At 47.8% G+C, this 25320-nt stretch overlaps 2 protein-coding genes across 3 annotated transcripts in view; both read right to left on the bottom strand.

The window, feature by feature from the left end:
• Positions 1–32: 32 nt before the first annotated feature.
• capza2 (capping actin protein of muscle Z-line subunit alpha 2) lies at positions 33–7450 on the bottom strand. Its single transcript, NM_001245096.1, has 10 exons — positions 7412–7450; positions 3341–3404; positions 2805–2856; positions 2274–2337; positions 1648–1854; positions 1484–1563; positions 683–761; positions 471–542; positions 270–332; positions 33–173 (listed from the first exon to the last, which is right to left on the bottom strand). The coding sequence occupies exons 1-10, from the start codon at positions 7448–7450 to the stop codon at positions 33–35; spliced, it is 861 nt and encodes a 286-aa protein (NP_001232025.1).
• A 5877-nt stretch (positions 7451–13327) lies between these two features.
• Positions 13328–25320, bottom strand: part of met (MET proto-oncogene, receptor tyrosine kinase) — a 39856-nt gene continuing 27863 nt past the window's right edge. The window contains exons 12-21 of one of the 2 annotated variants that reach the window (XM_011607323.2): positions 23404–23553; positions 21626–21779; positions 21116–21250; positions 20038–20298; positions 18564–18644; positions 17309–17490; positions 17046–17155; positions 16783–16948; positions 16528–16664; positions 13328–15280 (exon numbers count right to left, since the gene is read on the bottom strand). In XM_011607323.2, the coding sequence (XP_011605625.2) occupies positions 14992–15280; positions 16528–16664; positions 16783–16948; positions 17046–17155; positions 17309–17490; positions 18564–18644; positions 20038–20298; positions 21116–21250; positions 21626–21779; positions 23404–23553 (1665 nt within the window). In that variant the 3' untranslated portion in view covers positions 13328–14991. 2 annotated transcript variants of the gene reach the window in all.

Genomic DNA, 25320 nt, shown 5'->3' with positions numbered 1-25320 from the left:
GGGGGAGTCATCCGTTACTCTCTCTGGTGCTTCTAAGCGTTCTGCATCTCCTTGCCAATTTTGTAGCTCAGGATCTTGTTCCAGTCGATCTTGGTGCGCGTCACAGGAAGCTGGCGGCGTAAGGCTTTGAAGGTAGTGTCCGACATGGTCTGGTAATTCTCGTTGATGGCCATCTGGGAAAAAAACGGAGCGAATGATGAGCAGACGGGCGGGGAGAGAGGCCTGGATCAGAACCAGGCGGCACTTTCAGACAGATGTATCGTCATCACCTGATAGTCCTTTTCTGCGGCCTGCATGATCTTAACGAATTCCTTTGCACACGAAGCCTCATTCTGTTACAAACAGAGACGGAACTCGTTTCAGGAAGGACTCAAACGGACACGTGACCACATGGAAGCAGACTGTGCACGTCCGTGTGCACATTCACCGTATGAAAGCTTCAAACATGTCTGACGACGCGTTGTACTCACAGAAATCGACATGGAGTCCTGGACCTCTTTGTGGCTCACCAGCTGAACGTTTCCATCTTCATAGTAATGAACCTGGAATCATCGGAAGTGCTGTTTAGCGTCAGCGGGTCGCTCGCTCCGACAATACGAGAGCGCGTGAGGCGGAAAAAGGGGTTGGAAACTCCAGGCGAGACGAGGAGGGCCGAGTTCAGGAGCAGAAAGCCGGAACCTACCTGGATCTTCATGATTCCTGCCACTTCAGTAGAAGAGGAGGAGATGGTGAATTTCCACTCTGACCTCCAGCGTCCATTCCTGCGGAATCATCCAACGCTTATTAGTTATTTATTAGATCAGCATTTGCTCCTGAGAAATGCCAATGTTCCCGTGCTTAAAATTTTAAGGAAAAGAGGTAAAATAACAGCTGCGATTTGTAGAATTTCAGAGCTTTTTGTACTGAATAAGCCTCTTTTAAACTTAAAATCTTAAAAAAGGGTTGTGTTTTCTATAACCTCATTAAGAATTTTAGTGCCAATCTACTTGCTGTGTACCAGAGATGTTTAAACATGAGGGAAACCCCCCAAAATAAAGAGGTAAAATAAGCTCACAGCCTCTGTAACAGCGATCAATCACAAGAACTGGGGGATTATTACACATGACAACTAACAATTCCAGTAAAACCCAGCAGCAAAGAGGATTGCTCCAGCTCTTATCCAATTAGTCTAACCCGATCAGAAACAGCTCTCAGATGCTTTCAAGGAACAATCAAAGCAAGGCATTGGGAGTGTCGCACGTATCAAACTCTATTTATGGCTCAGCGCTTCACCCTCTTTCTGACAGAAATACAGGGAAAAAAGGGAAAGGAAACATTCCCGGGGATTCTGCTAAGAGTTTTTCAAAAGAACAAATCAGAATGTGTGTCAAGCCCGTCCTATGCTGAAAAAGCACCCCTGGGTTTAAACCTCAGGTTTTTAGCAAACATTGCACATATTAAATGGAGCAAAAAGGAAAATGACACCGATTTCTCTGGCACGTACCAGAAGTTTTTTGGTTGAAACTGATGGCACTCGATGCACACAATGATGGTTTGCTGCCCGTCGATGGTTTTCCCATAAATCTGAGGAGAGAATGGGAAACAAATAAAGTTTAAGTGACCAAACCACGGGCGTTTCTTTCAAGTGTAGAGGAGGCCCTAACGCACAGTGCAGACTCCATTGGGATAGTGCTCCTTGACGTAGGCTCTGACAGCAGAGTCCACAGCAGTTCTCCAGCTTTCGATGGAGCCGTCAACGTCATGGGGCTGGGGGTCGCTGGCCTCCTTCCTCAGGTGATCAAACCTGAAGGAGATCTTGTTCTTAGGGTCCAGAACCCGGCCGTTTCCAAGGTCACCATGCTCTGTGATTAAGACCTGGACGGAAGGAGCAGAGCCGATCAATACGAAGACATCGTAAAAGGCGAAGACATTTAGTGTTACAAATAAATATCACAATATTAGCATGATACGATAAGGAGGAAGGATGGGGATGGGAGGCAGCCGCCACTTTCCATTCAGCGTCCTCTCCCCCAACAATAACCTCGGCCTGCTGGGTATTCCCCTTTGTGATGTGGGAGCAGGAGGACATGATGACATCTTTGCACGAGGAGGTGTAATCATTACTGTAGCAAACACGGGCATCAAACACAAGCTTCTTGGAATAAAGGTGCGACTCTGAGCACCCTGGCATGTGTCGGATCTGTCCTTTCTGATTTGAATCCCACTGGTTGAGATTTAGACCTCGCCCCACCTCTAACCTGCTCCCATTATTCAGGATTCAAGCGTGAACCTACCTGTTCTTCATAGCCCTCGATTTTCACCGGGGTAAACTGGTCCAAGTTGTATTGTGCAAATGCACTGAGGAGACAGACAGATGACAAACGCCGTTAGTCACATGAGGCCAGTACCAAGAGGACGTCAATAGCGGCGCTGTCTGAACACATCGACGATCTGTACCCACTGGTGGCACAAGTCAGAGTTTTTGCTCATTTATGTCACCAAACAGCCCCGAATCCGGTTTGTTCAACACGTAGCGCACATATGGTAGCATACATACGCGCGACAACGCCGTCGTTTCGTGTAAATGTGTCAGATTTCGCAGCCAGTTTAAGTTTCAGTTGCGTGTTCCAGTTTCTATTTTGAGAGCTGAAGCGGGCGACGGCCTTTCTCGCTTCGCGATGCTTTATTGGTACGTCCCAAAGTAAAGGAAAAAACTTGCTCCGTAGCATTGTGCTAATTTTATTCTCGTTTAGCTTAAAAGAAGCAAAACAAAAACCTCGAAAAGCGTCGTTTCCCCTTTTAAAAATGAACGAAAAGCGGCTTACTTTGCTGCACCTTCCCTGAGAAGATTGTCATTGTTGAGCAAAATTCGCACATCTGTGAAGAAGAAAGAAGAGAGCTTTAGACCAACATCGTGCCGGATACGAAAGACAACGCTGCCTATCATCATTCGTCCAGGGGAATAAAGCTAACATGGTAAATTAGCTCAGAAGTCGGAGCAGGATGAAAGGGAAGGGCACCGGGGGACAGGGATGTTGTTGGGCTCTTGGGCTGTGATAAGTGGCAGGCAGACAGCCTGCGGCACCACGCCGAGGTGACGACATTCGCTGATGTACGAGGAGGGTTTCATGAACGCTCGCTCCCTCGGGGCGCTGGTGTCAACACCAGCATTCGACTCAGCCCAAACGTTGCAGTTATTTAGCATGAGGCTGCGCCCTGGCTGCTCCGTGGCTACAGCGAATAACTGTAATAAGTAATGTACAGCGGGGGGGGGCGGGGCAGAGCAGCCTGGCCGGAGGGGTTTGTGGGTAATTACATGATGATGTTCCCCTTGATTGACACTTCTCAAAGCAGCACTAACCATTGAAAACTTCGTTGAACTCTCCCGGCGGGGCATGGATGACAAAGTTGGCTGCTATGCGTACCTGCACACAAAAAACAAGGATGGGGGGTGAAGTCATGTGATTTTACCTAAGCATATGCAGAAAAATGTCCACAAACCATATGAAACCTTTATAGGGATTAGTTTTTACAAAATGCTCAACCTGGACGTGCACGTCCTGCAAACCAGGACACGGCGTCCCAGCGTCAACACTGAACCCAGCCAGTGCGGCGTGGCCAACAGAGGGTGTCACACACCCGCGTCGCTGGTTCAGAGGGTTCCGTGCACGTCCCTGCGGCGCTTGAACTGTCACTTTTCTTTTCCTCACTTCCTCTTCTTCTCATCTGCACCCTAACACTTCCTGTTTCCAGGTCACATGTCAGACTGACAGCGAGGCGACGGCCCCTCCCTTACCCGCATGGTTTACGACCATATAAGGCCATAGAAATGTGCTGAGGACGACTGTAGTACATGTTCTATGTCTCTCTCCCCTCTCTCCCTATATTCCACCTCCTCCTGTTACTCGCAGGGCACGGTGGCGTCTTCAGGTTCCCCCGTGCGTCTCAGACCGGTGCGGCGGGGAAGGTGTTGATGTGTGTACGTTTCCGTGTGTTTATCCCCGGGGCCCTTATTAGCAGTGTGTGTACACGAGTCGCGTGTCAGCGGTGCGGAGCTGCAGATTGATTCTTGATAATGAGCAACGTTGTGAGGCAGGAAGACGGCGGGGGAGGAACGTGCAGGAAGCTTTATCAGCGTTACGCTAGTCCTCTGTATAAAATCATCATGACCCACTTATACCGAGCAATCAACTATTGCAAACACAATGGTGTGTGTGTGTGTGTGTGTGTGTGAGAACCTGCAACACTCTTTGATCAACCAGCTGGAAGTGGAATATTCTGTTTGAGAGTTGAAATCCCTCTGGAAACAATTGTTTGCGTCAACTTTCTCTGCTCTAAACAGCAGTGGGAACAGGAAGAAGACAGAAAAGGACCCAGTTTGGTAGCTGCAGAAGAGAAGTCCCGAAGAAATGATTGGTGAGGGCCGTGATGCTGATTCTGGGGATCCTCCGGCCTTGCACACAGATGTGGACAGGCCCCTTTAATGACAGCTGCAGCAAACAGGAAATGGAAATGCTCGAAAGGATCATTTTCCAGCTCCTTATTCACAGGAAGCCTCTCAAATTCGCAGGACAGGAAAGAGCCTGAAAGCGCGTTCCTGGTTTGTTAGAGTTCAACGTAAATGTTTGTCCCAGGAACCTACCCATCCCAGGAACTCGGTTCCAGGCCCGGGTGCGGTCCGAACGGGATCTCCAGAGCCGAAAGCTTCTCCCTGCATGTGCGCAGCATTTTCCTGGACTCCAGTAAACACAAAGACCATAATAGCTGCAGCTGCCCTGAACTGGGAACCATCAGCGTCACTGGAGCCATTTGCATAATCTTGCTCTTTTTTTCTGGAAATAATCACTCTTTTTTAATCTCTTTTGGTCCACCAGCCTATCTTTGTGAGGATTCATAGCAGGCGGTGTGAACTAGCCACGAAAATAGAATAATTACACTAGAGCTGATAGACACAAAGCCTGGGGTCCGTGCACCAGCGTAGCCTGGGATCCTTCCTTTCTGTGTGCACCAAACCCCAGCTGGGTTCTTCTCCACCCTGGTATTACCCAGAAAGCTGTGCAACAATCCCCTCCATGGCACCATTAGCCCGCCACGCATCAGCCCAGAGATGACATCTATCCGATGGAGGCGTCACAGTCACCTTCAGAAAATAATACCAGGGGTAATGAAGCCCAGCAGGAACAGGCTCGGGCGCTATTCTGCCCCACGGACACGATTAACTGCCCTCTGTGCCAGCGTTTGAGCGCTTCAGCCAAGCCAGCCAAGCCAAAATCATTTCTGGCGCAACACAAACGGAGGGTGGATAAAAGTCCACGTCTGTCGCGTCACATTTAACTGTCGCTAATCTGTCGCTAACATCACCACTCCCAGTATGCAAACACACCAGTGTGAAGACGCTGGGCTCAACATCTAACAGGGGGAAGCTCCTCACGCAGCCGCAACAGTAAAAGCTCCATTTCTTGAGTTGGATCTGACTAAAACGGGGGATTCCTGTCCTACTCCAGCTGAAGCAGACAGACCTGATCCGGTACTGGGCGAGCGCGCATAGTTCTGCCCTCACTGACGTGTCCAGACAAAACAACGCTGTCTTCGCATTCTTTGAGAGAGAGAACGGGGAATTCGGCGCGCCAGGATCCAGGTATGGAGAGTTTACGGAGTAGAGTGAACACAAAACGACTGGGAAGTGTGGAGGGGCGGTAGAACCGGGCCCGAGCAGGCAGACAGTTAAGTACAGGCAGCGGAAGTTAGCACAGACTGATTATGTAGGAGCCGTTTCCTGTAAGAAGCGCACGCACACGCTTTCTGTGTGGGTGCCTGACAGCTCGTAAGGGTTGCCGGTTCACCATTAAATGCCGCCTGCAGATCACTCACGGCGGCGCCGAAGAGTTGAGGAGTGGATTTTTAAAGTTTCAGGCCCTTGAAGATGCCCGAATCCTCCCGTTGGAGCGTCGGCGCCTGGCGGATGGAGACGGCTCTCCAAGCAGAAACCCAGATGAAAACATTACAGCCCATGGATACAGTTTCCATGAGCTCAATCCAGTCCGGACCTCTGGTTTTCTTACCCATGAGCCAGGCAGGCGGCCAAAAAAGCATGACGTCAGACCCAGAAGCCAACTGGGCCAAAGTGGTGTCACCACTGCAGGAGCCGGCGTGGTTCATGCACCAATACCATCCCATCCTTTAACCAAAAGACACGGCGACATTTCCTGCCACGAGCAGAAGTCGGATGCCCGTGCACGAGCGAGCAGGATGCCCGTGCATCCGCCGATCGATAAGTTGCCCACACGTTTAAGAGAAAAGCCAAAACTTGTGACTCAGGCTGATGTGCAGAGTCACGGACTGTTCCGCAACCGGCTACAAAGAGCTCATTTATTTAAAAATACACTTTCGTTTTCCTGTAACCATCATGAGAAAGTTCTAGTTTTAATTACGTCACACAATATCTATTAATTACACGTAGGGGTCGCAAAAAATAGACACACAGGGCGGAAACAGATAAATAGTTCAGTATTATTAGAGAAGCACTTTTAAATTATGTTGCTAGTTAATGGAATAGTAACCATATTCTGATATTAATTAACCAAAGCACTAATATCTGCAGGTCTGTGTCGTAAAACACACCAACAACCTGTAGTTTCCTGGTATTGTCTTTGTGATCTTTTAAGGAATTGAAAATAACAAGCAATTCTAGTTTAATGGGACATAAAACTTACTTGATGCCCTGACTAAAACCAGCAGCCGGACTCACGCTACTTACAAACGGGAGATGTTCAGAGGGGATTTTTAATGGATCGCTTCTAGCTTTTGACCCACTCGGTTCCTTTGACAGCACAATAGCCTGAGCCAACGGTAGATCGTTAGCTCCGACGCGATCCAGCGCTAATAAAAGAAGTGGGACAAGCTGGGTGGTAGCAGGCCGGCTGCAATCGTGAAATAAGAGCGCAAAAAGGAACCGTGCGTGATTATTTCAAACTCGATCTCCATAGTTGCGTGCAACGACAAAAGAGAGGTCTCCAACAGGGCGTGTTACCCGTTAGCATTCGGCGGCTATGCTAAATAAGTAGCCATCGGTGTTTGGTGTGGGAGAACTTTAAAACAGACGGGAGCAGAAGCACCGGAGAGACGCGACATGGCCACGAAGCAAAGGTGGGACCGGGGGGAAGCTTATGTGGGTTTTATCACAGGTACACGGCGCCTATTTTGAGTCAGGACCGTAGAAGGAGCCTTCGGTGGAGGTTCGCAAAGAGCGGAAGTTGAGCTAAAAATAATAAGAGCAGCAGCAGTCGCTGTGCCGCGGCCTGGGTTTTTCTTCAAAATTACCGACGTCGGCCGCCGCCGGGTTCCGCCGACGGACTCGGTCGAATGTAGCAGCAAATGCGAGCGCGAACGTCCGCCACCGGGGCCGGCGTCGCGGTGAAATTAGACTCTTTACCTTTTCCTCGTCGGATAGCTGCTCCTCATAATCCGCCATCTTTTCTTCCGGCACCACCAGCTTGTCAGAGCTGCGTGACGTCACCGCCTGGGTGGATTCCCGGTTTGGTTCCGTTCAGAATTCCCGACGATGCTCCCGACGATGCTCCCGACGCCGTCCCTCCTACTTCGGGACAAATATATAGGCTACATAAAGTAATACTAAATCCGTACCAAGTTATACAAAATAACCATTCAGATTAAGACATATAATATTTCAGAAGCATTTCGTTTACAAGCGTAGCTATTAAATAGTTTATTGAATTTATTTATTTATTCTTTGAAATGAAATCATTCTAAAAATTTGGAAGAAGCCTTGGAAACTGCCAATGGACGTCAGATTACGAGTACCACGTGCTGACCACTAGATGGCAGTGTAGACTCATTAGAGCTGAATGGGCTTTAACGCGTCTTTGTTTAAGGAATTAGATCATTTCCATTGTCTAATCCAGAGAAAAACGTGGAAGATGGGGGTGACAGACAGACAGACAGACAGACAGACGGACAGACAGACAGACAGACAGACAGACAGACAGACAGACAGACAGACGGACGGTTTTTTAAATAAACACCTATTTGTGTAAAAATTCTGACATATACATTCTTTGCCAATACACAGTAAAGACCTGTGTATTGGCAAAGAATGTGTGTGTGTGTGTGTGTGTGTGTGTGTGTGTGTGTGTGCGTGGGGGTGATCACGTTTGTCATTCTAAAGTTATTTTAGTATTAAGACTTAAATTGTACATAAATGCCTTCATTAATGTTGCTGTTCACTTCTGTAAAGTGACTAAAACCACCGTTACCGACACAACGGCAGGTATTTGTGCGACAACCCTCCCCACAACAGCTACAAGATGAAAACGTTTAACTTGAGCAGTGCGTCATGACTGAGTTCCCCTTGCTCTTCCCGTTTCGCTCCAGGACACTAATTTACCTCTTGTGAAAAGAATCAAGTCTTTGTGTGATGCCAGCACTGTAGCTGTGTTTGTTTAGGTGAGGTCACTTCAGGATTCAACGCTGTGGAAGCACTTTCACCGCTCCTACAGGGCGGCAGCGCTCTTACACACTGTTACTTCCAAACTCTCTGCAATTTCTCTCGACAGAAAAATTAAAATTATGATTGATGAAGCAGAAAATAATCCCCGAGGCGCCTCCTTTGGGAAAAGTCTCCAGATAATTGTGCCTCTTCAGTTTGGGATGATGAGGCAGGCTGAAGGGTCACGTCAGGGAATTTAAACACTCTCTAATCCAGCCGGTGCCATCGGAGCCACTCATCACCTCTGGGGACCTGAAGGGGGCATTGAGGATCGAGACTATTGCGCTGAGTCACCCCCAAACGCCGCTGAGTCACCCCGAGATGCCCACAGCGCCGGTTCTGGTCAGACAACAATCACGCAGGAGTCGGGAGAAAGGTCCGGCTATTCCAGAGGCGTGGTGAAGAGTTTAAAACAGAGCAGAGGTTTTGTGGTCTGTGATCACATCCCGGGCCGTTCTCTGTCCGCATCAGCGGGAAAAATGTCCTCTTGGCTTTGCATCAAACCAGAAGCAGATGAGTGGGGCCGTATTTCATGCCTGCTCCATCCCAGTGGGCACCAGCGACACAGACAGTCGACGGTTTGTACATTCGAGCCACAGCAGGTGTCAGCATGAAATGGACAAAACTTTCCTAATCTGGATTGAAGGAATCACGTTTTCCCGTGCTGATTTTGTTCATCGTCGCCATCACAACGCTGCATGTTTCAAGCATTAACCTTTGCATTTGTGCTACCTCAGCATAAACTTTAAATAAGCCTTTAAACGCCCCCTGCTGGTGGGCTGCGGCCTCATATCTAAGACCTGAGACCAACTAGGGAAAAGTTGGAATGCTTCCGGACGCTGCTCTGGTTTGGCCGAGCGCTCAGCACAACCTGCTTTTGCACACACTCTGGACGCAATGTTGCCCGAGTGGCGCCGTCCACAGCCCAGATCTTTATTGTAAACAGCTTCAAATTTTCCTTATTAACCAGCAGTCGGTTTATGATTAACAACTTCATGAAGTGTTGCGCAAGACCCCTGGAATGCTGCGTGGCTTATTTGCAGCAGCCCACAAACTCGCACACTGGCAACGGCTCTTCCATGTTTCAGCGCCTGGAGTCACAAAAGGATTGCGCAACAGTAATTTGTTTCAAGACTCCCATGAGGTTTTTGTCACCCTCCTTGGATTGATCCGGAAAGACTTTGACTTCCTTCTGGAGGGAAAAATGAAAAACCTCCTCCTCGGAAACACCTCCTCCGATCCTCAAAAGGGCCTCGTGGGACTTTGGTGCCCCACCGAAGCCACAGATATGAGCTTTCAACGCCTGTCTGGCTGTGATCGCACTCCCCTGGAATTCCGTGGTGCACCAGCACTCCCGCCGCTGATAATTGACCCTTTTACAGTAATTCCATTATTGTCTGAGTGATTGTGGAGTTATCCTAGTGAGGGATGAAGGCTGGGTGCATGCATTTCCATAAGGGCTGGGACATTCCGGAGCTTGAGAAACCAAACATTCCAGGCCAAAGAGTCAGATTTGGTGGTCCAGGATGCTGGAATGAACTTGTCCCATGACTTGCTCCTGTAGGTCGGGCCACCTGTCGACATCTTGAGTTACGTGCACGTGCACGTGGTGGTGAAAAACGGGAGAAGTAGCTCACATCTGCGTCTCTGAGAGTAGAAACAACGATAAATAGCAGGAAAAGAAGAGGCGTGGAAGTGAGACGTCTATCGGGAGAATGAATCCCGTCCACGCTGTTTTCACAGGCGCTCGCTTGTTGCACTTACAATAAATCCGTCCTAACTTCTGTTTGGGAAGTACTGAGCAGAGCCGGCTCTTCCTCCTCTTATTTGTCCTCCTCAACACCCAGAGGATGCATTAAGGCACATACCCCTGCACTGCCCCCCCCCCCCACCTTGTCTTCAAATGTTATCACAGCATTTAGGCGCTACGTCACTTATGTTTTCCATGTGAGGGGACTCAGCGGAGGCAGGAGGCTAGTTGCTACACTCCCTCAGTGTTTAGAGTGGCTAATTGTAGCTTTCTGATTTAATCCCAGAGCCCGTGTAACAAATCTTCAGTCATTTAGGTGTGTGTGTGTGTGTGTGTGTGTGTGTGGGGGGGGGGGGGGGGGGGGGGTATCGTCAGTGGTTGATAGACATGATGGGTGCCTGAGTGTAAATGAGGGATTTTTCCGTTGCTCCAGGACCGTGCTGGCTCAGAAGTGGTTTCAGAAATAACTTACACGCTCACGGAGCTTCTGATCCAAACCCGCCTCGACTCCACAGATATTGATCAGATTGGGATGCACTTAGTTCGCTCCAGATGTTGTGTTTTCAGACATTCCTTTGCAGAGGATATAATTAGAAATATATGTACAGTAGTATAAAGCTATATGCTTATATGCTTTTATTGCTATTTTTGCTACTCAAACACGTGTTTCTGCTAGAAACTGGTGTTGATATTAATTATATTTAATATCAGTGACCTTTGACCTTGGAACCTATCGTGTGACCCACGATATTATTTGCTTTGTCAGATTAAAGAGATTCATCATAAACTCTAATCTGTGTGTAAAAAAAACCCCACCTGATAATTTGTCTGTTTCCCTGTGTAAATTTGCAACTTTATTCCTGGTTTATGGACACTTTGGACCGCGGCTTTCTGAACGTTAGTTGCTCATCTGTGACTCACAGTTGCAGCTGCTGTACAACATGTACTTATAGGACAATGTGCTTGTCTGTAGTTTGGGTTTCACATGTCCTCAAGAGCCAAACAGTATCAAGAGGGGGCGCCAACAATCAAAAAGAGGAAAAAATCCTCCCTCTGGCTTTGTGTTTTAGATGAATCCTGAATAATCCACAAGCAAATCAAACATCTTGTCTCATGAGAATCAGTATTGATGGCAGGAAGCCAAAGCTTGCACGTGCACGCGCGCACGTGTGTGTGTGTGCGCGCCTTCTGGGGTCACTCCTTTCTTCTCTCATTAGGCCTCATAATTCTAATGGTGCAGAGTTGACTCAGCAGGTCAGATGATACTGACCAACTTTGTTCTCATTTGTTAAGATGGAATGTCAGTGTGTGTGTGCGTGCGTGCGTGCGAGCGTGCGTGCGAGCGTGCGTGCGCCTCTGCTGACTCACCCAGTGACTCCCGTGCAGACCTCCCATTTACCTTTCAACCGGGATCCTGTCATCGGTGGCACCTGCCCCCCTCTTTGAACATGCGTGTGGTCGTGTGTGGGGTCACGCTGAGAACCACTAAACAACAGCAGACAAACACACGGGAGAACATGGTGGAAACTGAGGGGGGGGGGACCTAAGGGCCTGGTGTGTTTACTTTAGAGAGGAATAACAAGCAGGTGTGCAGCGTGTGTTTCAGTTGCCGTGTCATAAACAGAGACATTCCCATTAAATATATAAATACAAATCCTTATGAATCATAGTCACATTACTTTTGTAAAACTGATATTGGACTATTACTTTTTATACTTGTGTACATAAAATTGTTTCATTACATCATTCGTTTGGTTGTTTTGGTCCCTAGGAGAACCGCAGCGTCGGAACATGCGCGGCGTGCGTGATCAAGACGTGTCTGAACACCAAAGACACAAGCAGCCTATGTCACACTATGTCACAACACATCGTAAATGCGTTGATCAGACGGGCATGTGCGTGGGGGGGGGGGGGGGGGCAGGCCTGCAGGCAGCTGAAAGAAGGATGGAGAGTGAAAGGGCATGAAAAGACAACACAAACCTGGAGAGAGGTGGGATGGATGCTGAGTCCGAGGCGTAAACACAGACGTGCCTCCTGTTCATGGAAAGTCGGGTTTCACGTGGATTTCCCCGGAATATTCCAGGGATTGGGATTAAGGTGCTTCTGGGAGGGTGAAGAATATCTGGTCATATATATTCTGGACTTTCTCTGGTTGTAAAATGTTTTGAGAGGAACAAAAGGGTTTGAAGATAAAATCATAATAGCGACCACGTCCTGATCTGACGTCTCCAAAAGAAAAATCCAGGAAAACAGTTAAAACATCTTTATCATACTGATGCTTCATTGCGTAACGTGTGTGTTCAGCTTCTCCTTTGCAACCACTGAAAGCAACCCTCCTCGTTTAACCCAATGACCCACAAAAGAATCTTTATGTTTCACAATGCTGCAAGATAGCATCTAAAATCTTTCTCTAAGAAAAGTCTGCAACAATTAGGACCTGCAGGTTGTGCTTTTAAGAAACATTCTGACTCCCGTTCCTTGTGTAATACTGTTTACTGCAGTGTTTAAACTCCTGGGAACAGGACAACCTGACCAGCAGCCACTGTCACGGCTCGGATCAGTGTGTGTGTGTGTGTGTGTGTGGGGGGGGGGGGTTCAGGCTGCTCACTTGTGGGGCTCAAAAGCAGAGAAGTGAGCTGGAGGTCAGAGGGTCAGAGGTGACCCGTAACCAATGGAGACACAGAGTCAATATCCAGACAACAAAAGCACACAGACACAGAAGGCGGGGACCGTGTGCTCGACATGTGAGTGCACGGAGAGTGTTGACCGAGCGCGAGGACACTTCATCATCTATCTTTGTCTCCGAGAGGAGGGTCCGTTTGGGCAGTAAAACGTTCAGAGGTTAAAGGTTTAAAGGCATTTTGCCAAAAGCTGCAACAGCGAGTGGATTCATTGGGCCTGGTCCTCAACACCTGTTCCATGCGGCGCCTCATAAACCCACGACCATCCTTGATCTGGAATAATGCCCCTGCATGAATATTGTAGTTTCGTGTAGACGAGGTTGCATTTGTGCGTCGGAAATGGACATTTCAGGACCGGAGTCCTTATTAAATGAAAGCTATTATTCATGATAAGGAACCGGGCCAGGCGGGGGACTCTGATACGACAGCTTTATTACAGTGACAAAGCTGATGTGACATTACGCTGGAACATGTACCTTCAGCATTTTTCTACAGACAACAAACTTATATACAAGCACACAGTACAGACAGTGTTAAGAAAAGACAAAGTGGAGGAACACATGATCACGTGACAGCAGTCTCTGAATATCCCGTCGGACCCCGAGGTGCACGATGACCTCCGCGATCCTTCTCTCTATTTACAAAAATGGCAGTGGCTTGTCTGGAAACCAAGAGACCGACCTGGCGTCTTTGTTCATTGCTGGTGGCGCTCTTCACTCACCACTGGTCTCCCAGCTGGACCCGTTTTAGAGACGAGGCTCATCTTCAATACAAAAATATAGTACAGCAATTTTCTTGTCATAGCGAACATTCATACCTGTCCTTCGATGGCCCAGTCACGTCAGCGGCCATTTGGAAAATAAACCCCCAAAAATTCACAAAAATTCTGCTACACAAAGTTTTGCCTCCACACCGGTGCTTTGCCAATATTATCTGGTCAACGTCAAATTTCTCTCTGATCCATTTTTCTCTAACTTGAGATCAGACTGCTAAATCGAATCAATTAACCAAATAAATTAGAGGAGTTGGAACAATTACAATCAACATTAAAAGTGTTTTCATGTCGCCATTCAATTTAGTTTCAAATCATATTTTTGTTTTGAATACAGAAGAAAAAAGGGGAGTTAGAATTATTTCACCAAGATGACCCGTTGTGCAGGAGTAATAATGTTACTAGTGACTGTAATTACAAGCAGAAGGTTTTTGTTTTTGTAAGTCTTTTGAAATAGGGGTCATTTAATCAGCTAGAACAGGTTAATATGTAGGTAACCAATACAAACACATGTGAAACGTAATAAGCAACCAATCAGAACTATGAATCAAATGTGAAGGAAAAGACATGGTTCAGCTTTATATTGCTCTTCTTCACAAGAAAACCTGCGAGCTCTGAACATGTGTGTGTCGTTAGTGGTTACGCTGCTTTGAAATGACAAGATGCTCAACCTCCGGAAACATCTGGGCCTTTCATGCAGGTGCGTCACGGTGAGGGTTAAAAGACGAGTTTTCCCTCCGTAAGCATATTTAAAAGCTTATCATACGAGAACAATCTACAAATAAAGCATCCAGTGAACTGCACAGGTCCTTATTTACACCCCACTCTGACCACCAGAGAACTTTGGTTTACTTTCCCAAAACAGGCCTGAGAGTCCGGTTCAGGTGTAGCCGCGTTTCACCGCCCCGTTTTCTGTCAAGCATTCGCACAACGGCAGACGAGAGGGGGGGGGGGGGGAGGTGTTGAAACGATCGTCTCCATGTGAGGTTACAGCAGGCCAAGGGACTGTGTGGGTGACAGTGCTTTTATCCATCGGACCTCTCAAAGGAGGAGGAGGAGGAGGAGGAGTTCCGGAACCTTTCAGCTGTCCTGCTGAGCTGAACCCACGCTCAGGGAGAGGTCTGAGCTGTCATCCATGGTCGTCTCCACAGTTCACGCTTGACAACACAGGTGATCTATTTACACTGATAGAACAGTCAAAGCCGTGTTTCTCCCTCTCAGCACAGCCTCCAGTGTTTGTGAGTCCATACAGCAGTTTTTTCCATCCCATCACTGCCTTGGCTGTTCTCACCTGTCCCTCTGCTCAGGTGCAGCAGGCGCGCTCCACCCGGCAGAACAGGGGGGACTGGGCGGGCAGGGATGTGGAGGTGGTGGGGTCAGATGAGAGGGAGGAAGAAGATGGAGTGAGGTGGGTGGAGGCGAACAGGGAGGGGTAAGGGTTCAGCTTTTCGATGTTGACGTAGGTGGTGTTGAGCAGGATGTAGTGCTCGCCGCTAAAACTGGAGAATATGGAGGAGATGGGCTCCACCAGCTCGGAGAAAGAGGGCCGCCGCTCGGGATTGGGGTGCCAGCACTCGATCATCACCGTGTAGCTGAAGGGAGGAGAAGGAAATGAAAAGTGAACCTTTGCTGCGTTTAGGAAGATAGAACTGATTTCATTTTCACAGGACGGTGTGTTTATTTCGATACGTTTCATTTGGTTCAACAGCAAAACTTCCTCGGACGGGGCGTTGTCCAGCTGCAGTCGATCACATAGTCACCGTTTAAACCCTAAAAACTCTAAGAATCTTGATTTATTCAGTTCTGTTGGAGCAGATTCACTCTGAAGACAGCTGAAGCTAATTTCATCACTCAGTCCTCCACAATCAGACAGTAATATTCCTCCCACATGGCCTCACAGCAGATAATCTGTGCCTCAAAAATGAGTTTCACACCAACAATCAATCATTTTCCTCCCTGTCAGCAGCTGTTATTGTCCTTTTTCTTTCCCATAGCACCATATCAAGGCTGGAAATGAAGAAAAACGACCCCACAACTACGTGTCAGTATCTGCCAGCGTCTGCTATCAGCAGCGAACCATCAGCGATGAGTAACGACGAGAATGTTTGCAGACGTGCATCACCTCCCGGGGTCTCTGTTTAATTTAGAGCTTGGGAAGGTTCCTCCCTCACCTGAACACTCCCGCCCGCCTCTCCTATCGTACGTGCACGGACAGGGCACCTCGTGGATGAGGACACATAAGATAGCTCAGTGTTTCCTGAGGAGAGGTGGGAGCTCCGCTGAGGTTGAAACACATTCTAACATTTTATAGACCGATTGCTTGTCATTTGGGGCCCAAAGGGCTTGAGCTGGTGGAACTGCTTCAGTGTTGGACGATGAGCTTCAATTTATAGAACACAAGAGAAATGAAGCAAATACTGGGAAGTGTAAAATACTAGAGTTTGTGTTGTCAGTTTCCAGTGGGTATGAATTAACAAAGAGGTCTATTAACCTCGTGTGAACAAAGACAAAGATGACTAAAAATACCCCGTTGACAGGCAGTTCACCAAAGGAAAGCTCGTTCTTGCCAAGACCTTTCTCACTGATGGATGTTCTTAAAGAGTGCCTGGCAACCATTATAACTTCTCAATCACACAATCGCTCTCAAAAGGGTCTTTTTTGCCCTCGAAACAGCTCAAATCTCCTGCTTCTTGCAAAGATTTTCTTCCATTCTGACCTGAAAACATGTGCCCCCCCCCCCCACTCACTTCTCTGACTTTGGAGAAAAAATACCAACATCGATAGACAGGGAAAATCAATTACAATGAATGAAATAACGAGCTCAAATTGAGACACGTACAGAGCATCGGGGCAGAACTCGGGCTGCAGCAGCCTCCTCCCCTGCAGGAGGAACACGGTGATGTCGAAGGAGTTCACATCGGAGTACGGCGGGGCTCCGCGCGTCATCAGTTCCCACAGCAGCACGCCAAACGACCACTGCACGAAGAACACTCGCTCTTAAAATCAACCTTCAATTCATGACAGTGCGGCTCTGGAAGCAGCGGGAAATGCTGACATCGTCCTACAGGACATGGACAGAAGGCAGGAACTTTACCACGTCTGACTTGCTGGTGAACTTGTGCGTCTGGAGGCTTTCCAGAGCCATCCACTTGACGGGGAGCTTGACTCCGCTCTTGTTGTGGACACTGTAATATTCTTTATCATAAACGTCTCTGGCCAGACCAAAGTCCGCCACCTTTACAGTGTAGCTCTCATCCAGCCTGTCGGGGAAAAGGATTTATTTCTATAAATCACAGCTTCTCTTCCTCCTCCCTCCTTCTTTTTTATGCATCACCGAACTCACGTAGATGAACTCACATGCAGTTCCTGGCAGCGAGGTCTCGATGGACAAACTTCTTGCTGGCCAGATATTCCATCCCTCTGGCTACCTGCAGCCCGAAGCCCATCAAGTCCTTCACCGTTGGGTTCTGTGAACACAACAACCCTGTTTTTATGGATTTCAATGGTCCTTTCCGTTGTGCGATCATCTCCACCACCTCTCCTGCCCTTCTGTCTGCACTGTGGTGAGCAGATGATGACTTCTACTGAAGTGTGGCTTTAACGTGCGCGCAGGTGCTTACATGCGACTCGTCACGGATGAAGTTGCGCAGGTCGCCGTGCTTCATGTAGGGCAGAACCATGAGTGGAGATCCCTCTGGCGGTAGACAGATTCCCAGCAGAGAGAGAACATTTGGGTGGCTGAAGTCCTTCATGATGATCCCCTCCTTTAGGAACTGGGACACCTCCTCCAAATCTGTGATGCCTGTAGAAAAAAAAAAAAGAGTTAAATCCTCCAACTGATTTAACTCATGCGTAGAGAAGATGAATGTCCAATATTCACACGCACAGCAGTGAATCTTTTGAAAAAGCAATAAATCTATCCTCATAAATTTGGGGTGATTAGGTGTCAAAGTAGTCTTTTCTATTTGATCCCTGAAAAACCCTCTCCTGCTCTAACATTATCAGTCTCTTCAGACAGAATGAAGATGGAAGAAGCCGATGGTCCCTGTAATATCATCACCCACCCCTGACCCACATCAAACTCCCATTTCCCAATTGCCTCCCTGCATCTGATGTCCCGCACTTTGTCCCCGCTGGCTCTGCAGTAATCTGGTTACAGATGGAAGCTCTTTATGTCAGGAGGGACCAGACGCTTAGCCTTCGACTGAGGTTGGACCCCCAAGACAGGAGAGATGACATTTGGTTGATGCCAAAGTTAAGGGGGGAAAGTGACGTTATTGCTTTCAGAACCATGCATGAATCACCCGCTTTCAACCTGCATGAGTTACATTAGGTTAAAAGCACAACCCAGTCGCTCAAACGTAGCAAGACGATGCAAAAACCAGAGGCAAGGTGCCCTGAAAAATCACTACGTTTAATCAAAGGTCCCAGGGGGCAACCCCCCTCCCAAGTAAAGCTCGTGCACCCAAGGATGGAGGGTGGCTCCATAATACCGGGGCATCAATCTCCTCGGTCCCACTGACGGGTTACACGATTAGGACGGACCCTAATGCCTTCCTCGCCATCAGATTCTCATTCATCACCATCAAACAAAAAGGATTCATTGCTGTGATGAGATGAGACATTCCTGTTGCTGTTGGTGAGCTCATGCAATAAGCCAGCAGATGCGTGCCTCAGTGGTCTGAGGGGACACGCAAATGGCGGCGTTCCCCTTGGCTCTGGGTCGTGGTCCAGCTTCCAGGCAGGTGCAAACTGTCCCGTTTGGACATGCAAATTTCCCCCCCCAAAATAATGCATTTCTAGGCAGTTGTTAGAGCTGTGGCGTCAAAAAAAAGGCTGCATACATGTAAAGGATTATCGACCATTTGTACTCACGGTTCAGAGACTTGACAGCACAGTGCTGCTTCTGTCCATCAGGTTCAAGCAGAGTCCCGTGGAAGACGCAGCCAAAGTGACCTGCGGATGACAAGACGCCGCATCAGTCGCAAACTTCGCCTCCAACCTCCTTTCCTTCATTAAAGTGAATAAACAAGGTAAACACCCACAACCACGCCGAACCAGAACCCAACCAAACCGAATGAATTGATGTTAAGTCTGTCAAATCTCTGCCACGGGCCAGGAACCAAACTCATACTTCCTGTATCGGTCTCCTTCATTGATTCCCACCCACGGCTGAAATAGCGCATTAAAATTTGGATTAAATTTTATGTCCTACATAAGTATAAATAACTTGCATTTGTTCAACATACTTTGACACCTTTAACAACTCGAGTAAATCAGATTATTTTAAGTTACCATCAACCGGGCACTAAATCTGCTCCCCTATGTAACCCAATATGACGCTTTATTCATTAATACCCCTACAAGTTAAGAGGCTCTGCCAAACCCGCCTGAGTTATTGTGCGTTTTATTGAATTATAACTCTAAGACCACGAAGGCTCGCCCCAGACTGGTACGAGTGTGGCGATAAAATGACCTCGGAGTTCTGCCTATCACGTCCTTGCAGATGGCCGAGGGTGTTGGATTTCCAATCCCAACAATGGTCCCTGGGAATGCTGGCTGTGGACAAATCAGCATTTTTAAAAGGCCTGCCCCAAAACGCAGGTTCTTTTCTTCAGGGGACAGTTCAGTTGACGAGGCGGCGGGCTGCTTTCACAAACAGGTTCGGGGTTCTTAAATCTGATCCAAGGCTTAGACCCGCCTGCTCTAAACCGCACATTAGCCGGACGTGTCTGAATGTCAAGGTTGTAGCTGCGGAAATGGCGAATTTAATCACAGTATTGTTTGGTGGTGTCAACTGCAGAAAGGAAATGATCTTTCATGTTAAAACAGTTGTTTTTCTTTATAACGCAAAGCTTGAGACCCACACAAAGGATGATTACTGTTTCATTGTGATTCCTAAATGATGTTTTCCCTGTATGCTTGAAACAGGAGACGAAGTCTTCGATGTCCCCATTGATTAGGAATGCTTTCCTCCCCTGCCCTGCAGAGATCCCCCCTCTCCTTACTCCACTCACGCTTGGATTTAGAAGTGCACATTTATGCACACGAGGCCAAAAATTGGCAGCGTATTCTCAATGGATCTTTGTTCAAGTGCCGTAAAAGACTTTTTCAGCCCCACAGAAATCCGTCTCTTGATTTGACACGTTAACAGCTGTCAGTTCCTCCTGGGAACAACTCTCCTTTTTTCCCCCCCAGAAAAAAACAAGCGAAAGCCATAATTACCATGTTAATAGAATTGCAGCTAAAGATGTTTGTTCTCCTAACACCGACAGCGTTTGCGTGGTGGCAAACACGACGTATACACAAGTATTGCTGCTATTTTCACGGTTGTGAAACTGAAACTGACCTCTGCCGATGACCTGGTTGAGGTGGAGCAGCAGCTGCTCCCTGGCGATCACCACATGCTGCACCTCAGTTAGCAAGTCTGGGTGGAGGCAGGATGGGTCGATGTGGACGGGGGCCATCAGTAATGGCGACACCAGCTCGCCCTCCATTCCCAGACCCAACCCGCTTCCCAGCGCCACCAGTCTGGGTGACAGGAGCTCCCCATTGCCACCGTAGATGGGAGGACCCGCCCTGCAAGTCTCGGGCCTGTCACTACCTTGATCTGGGGAAGCAAAAGAGATGGAAGCGAGGTCATGGGAGAGATACTGTATCAGAGTGGGGGCTCCAGGGGTCAAGGTGTGTTAAATGATCAGGAAGGGACATCTGCAAAGGCAGAGAGCAACTTGATACTGTGGTGTGGAGGGTAGAAAAGGGTGGGAAAACACAGTTTCTGGTTTCCTTGCTGACATTGTAAACAGATGCAAGTGGAATTATCTAAATTATACCCAGAAAAAAAGAGAAGGCCTGACAAAAACAGTGAGGTCAGATTTGGCCTATCTGTCCCCGAGGACATTGGCTCATTAGAATGTCTATCGTCTCAAAAGAGAAGCCGTTCCACTTGGGTTTCTGCAGCAGGAAAATTGCTTTGACTATCATATCTGGGATCATAATACACTGGAGCCCCTCTGCTGCCCCCAGGACTTAGCTAAAGAAACAAAATCCACTCTAAAGGTCCCATCAATGGCTCCGTACCTAAAGGCATCAAAGGCAACAACACCTTCACCCCAGAGTGAGGAATCAAAGAAAGAACGTGCAGCTAACTGCACTTGTTTAGGAACATTGCACCAAGCACAGCAATTAAAAAAAGAGCTTATAGTGCAGAAAATAACATTAAATACAATACTGTCATCTAGGTATTAATAGAAAATTATAATACATATTCTAAAACCTCTTTTCCAGATCATCTGGAGACCCTGGTGTTAGTTCAGAGCATGTAAGGCATGCACCGCTAGCCCCACAGGGATGGAAGCACTATGGTGGTATGTAATGACGAGGATGTAAACTGGGGAGGGGGAATGGGGCTTATGGGGTTGACGTACCCTCCAGCAGGTTTGTTCTATAGTCCACTGACTCGTGGGACACCATTTCATTAGTGGGACTGACGCTCCTCGCGTTAGCCAGCCTGTCCAGATGCTGGATGTGACCCCGGCCATCATACCACACCTCAGACAGATCTACAAGTGGAGGGAAGAGCGAAGACAAGGAGAGAGTAAAGGGGGGGGGGGGGGGTGAAAGTGAGAGAGTAAAGCGGTAAGAGATGAGGAGGGGGAGGTTGGGGGAGAGATGAGAATTACTCAGAAGGGCAAAGCAGTTCAGCAGTGCACCCCAAAATTCTGTGTAACACCCAGCAGGCCTCACAAACCCCAACAGACTCACATGCACACAGGTTAGCGGGCACGCTACGTGAGTGTATGATGGGATGGAACCAAGTACATTATTATTTGCTATGCACAGAATGTGATGCACTTCCAAAACGTATTGATGGTTGGATTTTATTCTATTCTATTTTAAGTATGAAAGCGTGGGGCTGTCGGTGGCTCTGCTCTCACCATCGATGTGCTTGTTCTTCTTCCACAACAGCAGCGTTCCCAGCAGCAGCAGCAGCAGGCTGACGCACATGCAGCCCACTATCAGGCCCGTGTAGTCCTGCTCCTGCGCCAACGTCACCTTGCCCAAATGTCTGATGGAGTCGGCCTGCCGCCACTGGAAGAAGCAGGAGGATTCATGGAGGAAACGGCATCGACTTACACTAATCTTCAACAAACATAAACATCTATCGTGAGAACATTGAGGATATGGGGCTGCGTGGCGGCGGTGCTACACACAGGTGTATGTGACACATGCATGGCCTATATAGCTGCAATGCAAAAGGAATGCAACTGGTATTCAGGCATATGCATGCAACATAATGCAGAAACACACACACACACACACACACACACACACACAAGCAGACACACGCACAGACTGATTATATCAGTGCATATTGCTTTTTTTCATTATTAGGTTTGGTGGAAATGAGCTTTCTGCTGTTATCTTTTGTTGTTTCTTTTGTTGGCTTGTTGTGTGTGTGTGTGTGTTTGTGCCTCTGGTCTGGGGTAAACAAATAAGAAAGTGTGTGTTACAGGATAAAAGGGATATTGGCTGATGAGCTCTGGAGATAAAGCCTTCCCTCTAAGGCCACTTCAGGAGTAAACAGCACACCTCTGCAGCTGATATTAGTCTGTGTCATATTTGTTTTATCTTGTCTATTTTCCCGGAATGCTTGGAGGCGTTTTAATACAGTACAAGGATGCATTTTAAAATGGGATTAGGCCGTGCATGGAACGTGCACGTGATGTCCCACACTTTGTCTTTTAAAATCTCTTTGAAAAAGTGTTTTCTGACGCCCCACTAAACCAGTGCTCCATCACTGAATCACCTTTAATGAAGCTAAAAGCAAACCACATTTGAAATGGTTCAGTTGTCCAGAGAGGACAGGAAGTTCCCTCTGTCCATACTGTCCATGTCCTCTTCTCACGACTTCTCCCTCTGACTTACAATCAAGTGACAAGACAGCTGGATGCTGAGCCCTCTCACTCAACGCAGTCCCATAAATCCTCTCTGAGCTGCTTTTATAAGCGACTGCATGAGGACACAAGAGTTACTGAGGTTTCCTGTAAATGATGTGGAACGCCGAAGGAATGTGGCGTTTTCCACGATATTCCCAGGGAATCTGCGTGTACGAGGGCAAAGCGATCCTATGAGCCCTTAAACAAATCTACTCTCACTTTGATATCTTAAGATGTTAACTTCAAAAAAATAAGCAGGACTTAGAACTGAGTTCATTGATTAGATACTGTAAATATACTGTATTTACTGCCCAACTGTATGAAGATAAAGGCCTTAAAACCCTGCAACAATGGACAGCAGAATGGACCCCTAAATGGTGAGCAGAGCACCTTGTCTCTCTCTCTCTCTCACACACACACACACACACACACACACACACACACACACACACACACACACAGGCTTGCGTGCGGGCTCTTGCATGTGTACGTAAGGCTGGATGTGGACAGTGTGACACAACAGTGTGATTAAATCTTGATTAAATAATGTTGTTGGGTTGTGCAATTACAATTACACATGCACACACTGTGCACAGTGCATGCATAATTGTTATTAACGTATCATAAAAATGTGCTGCAAAAAAAAAAATCAGGGATCTTTATTGGGTATATTTTTTGCGTCTAAATGGCTGACTCAAGCTAAAGAGGTCCTCATATTCTGCAGGAGAGCCTGGGAAATGAAGGCAGGAGCACGTGCACGTTCCGGCGCCTCTCACCTCCACCTGCAGCTCCTTGGAGGTGGTGGTCTGCAGCTCGGTGGGAACGGTGCACTCCAGCGTGTTTCCAACCAGCGTCAGGCTCTCGCAGCTGTGGTTAGAAACGGTCAAAACCTGACATTTCATGGCCTCCCGGTCCATCCTGTCGCCCTGCCGGAGAGGAAAGACCGTGAGGATGGAGAAGTGCACGGGTCAAAGGTCAGTGGCTGTAGACAGTGGATCAGAAGATCTGGGGCCTGAAATGGCGGCAGCGCTGGTGCTAAGGCACAGGCAGCGAGCATGAGCCGAGCTTGCTGCTGCTGGCATGAGTAAGGCAGCTTATTCGGATCATGTGACCTCTGCTAGGATGACAGCACACACCCCCTCTGAGATCTGGCTGGAAGCACACCCAGCAATTGTCCACATGAGTGTTCCTAAATGAGTTAATGACTAATTTGGCTCTTTGGCTCCGCTCTCAGACTTGTTTTCCCCCTCACGTTCACTTCCATCTCTCTGATTCCGTCTTTCTCTCTCACACACGTATAAACACACTTGTCTGAGTGCAGCAGAGAGCAATAAAAAAAAAAAAGATCGCATTCCTCGCGTGACAGCTCGGGATTTTCTAATTTGACACAGAGTGGAAGCTTGCACCTGTTCATGCACAAACAGGCCCGCTCATAGAAAAGGCTGGGCCCCGAGGAGGTCAAGTGTGCGGGGCCCTCCAGATCTGCTGGACTCACATCAGAGCGTCTCACACAGAATGTTTTTTATTAGCGACCAACACAACTGCACAGAAGAGGAGCCCATTATACCAACAGTTGCGTTTAAAGTTTACTAAAGTGCAATTCTGGGAAAACAGTGATAAAATCTGCAGGAAAACCCTGATATTTTTAAGTAAAAGTGGGGGAAAAGGTCAGAATTTGGTTTGATTTAAGTTGAACATTTAGGGATAAACAAAACTATTTTAATAAAAACTATTCTGAATTACATGAAAGTCCCCGACTTTTCCCTTAAACTGTTAATCTGAACCACGGGGATCCCCATGAGTGGGGGGGGGGGGGGCGCTGATGAGCCCCGATGCAACCTCACAACATGGCTCCAGAGGTCGTTACACCCAGGCGGTTGTTGACAGAGGAGACAATTCTCAGATTAAAGGTGAATTTCTGGGGCCAAAAAACCCCCAAAGTTCAGACTAAAATGCCAGTGGAGGAAGGTTTTAGGCCATAATTCCTCGTGGCAGATGTTGAACTGCACAGCAAACACGCTTACTCATGGCAAATAAGCCATTTCAGCAGCAAATTATCAAATAAAATCCTTCCGGAGTTTATTTTCTGGCGGGAAGCCCAGTAAATCAGTACACCAAGTCGAATTAGGTTACAATAACTTCATGTCTCTCTAAATTAGATAATAACAACACTGAAGTTTTAGGTTCTTCTAACAGTAGTAATAAGGAGCTGGCAACAAGTTTCCCTCACATTCTGTTGGACTGAGCTGCCACTCAGATAAATGCTCCTTTATTTATGTTTTAGAGGGATTTTGAAGCTGAACACTTATCAGATGACAGTAAATGAGCCCAGCAGCGGTTCTTTATGGGACGCCAACGCCGGCAGGGTGATCAGATGGCGTTAAATGCGCTCGGTTTCGGTGCAGCGCCCGGTACCACCCCCACCCCCTGGGTAGAGGATCAGGAGGTGGAGGTGAAGGGGGGGGCGGCAGAGTTTAAATCAGTGTTGGATTTAGCATCAGGGCCGAGGTCACGTCTGGGAAAAAAAAAAGAGAAAGAGGAAAAAAGCAGGCAGGATTCCCTGTGAGAGGTTCAGCACAGCTGCCACGACCCGTCCAGCTCCAGCCACCAGAAAAAGAAGACAAATGAAAGAAACATGCATTTCATTGTGTTGCTATAATAGACTCGGGGGGATACGGCTTGTTTGAAATGCA

Source organism: Takifugu rubripes, chromosome 9 (genome assembly GCF_901000725.2).
Source record: "Takifugu rubripes chromosome 9, fTakRub1.2, whole genome shotgun sequence".
Taxonomy (NCBI): Eukaryota; Metazoa; Chordata; class Actinopteri; order Tetraodontiformes; family Tetraodontidae; genus Takifugu; species Takifugu rubripes.
This window is presented reverse-complemented; position numbering and strand designations above follow the sequence as displayed.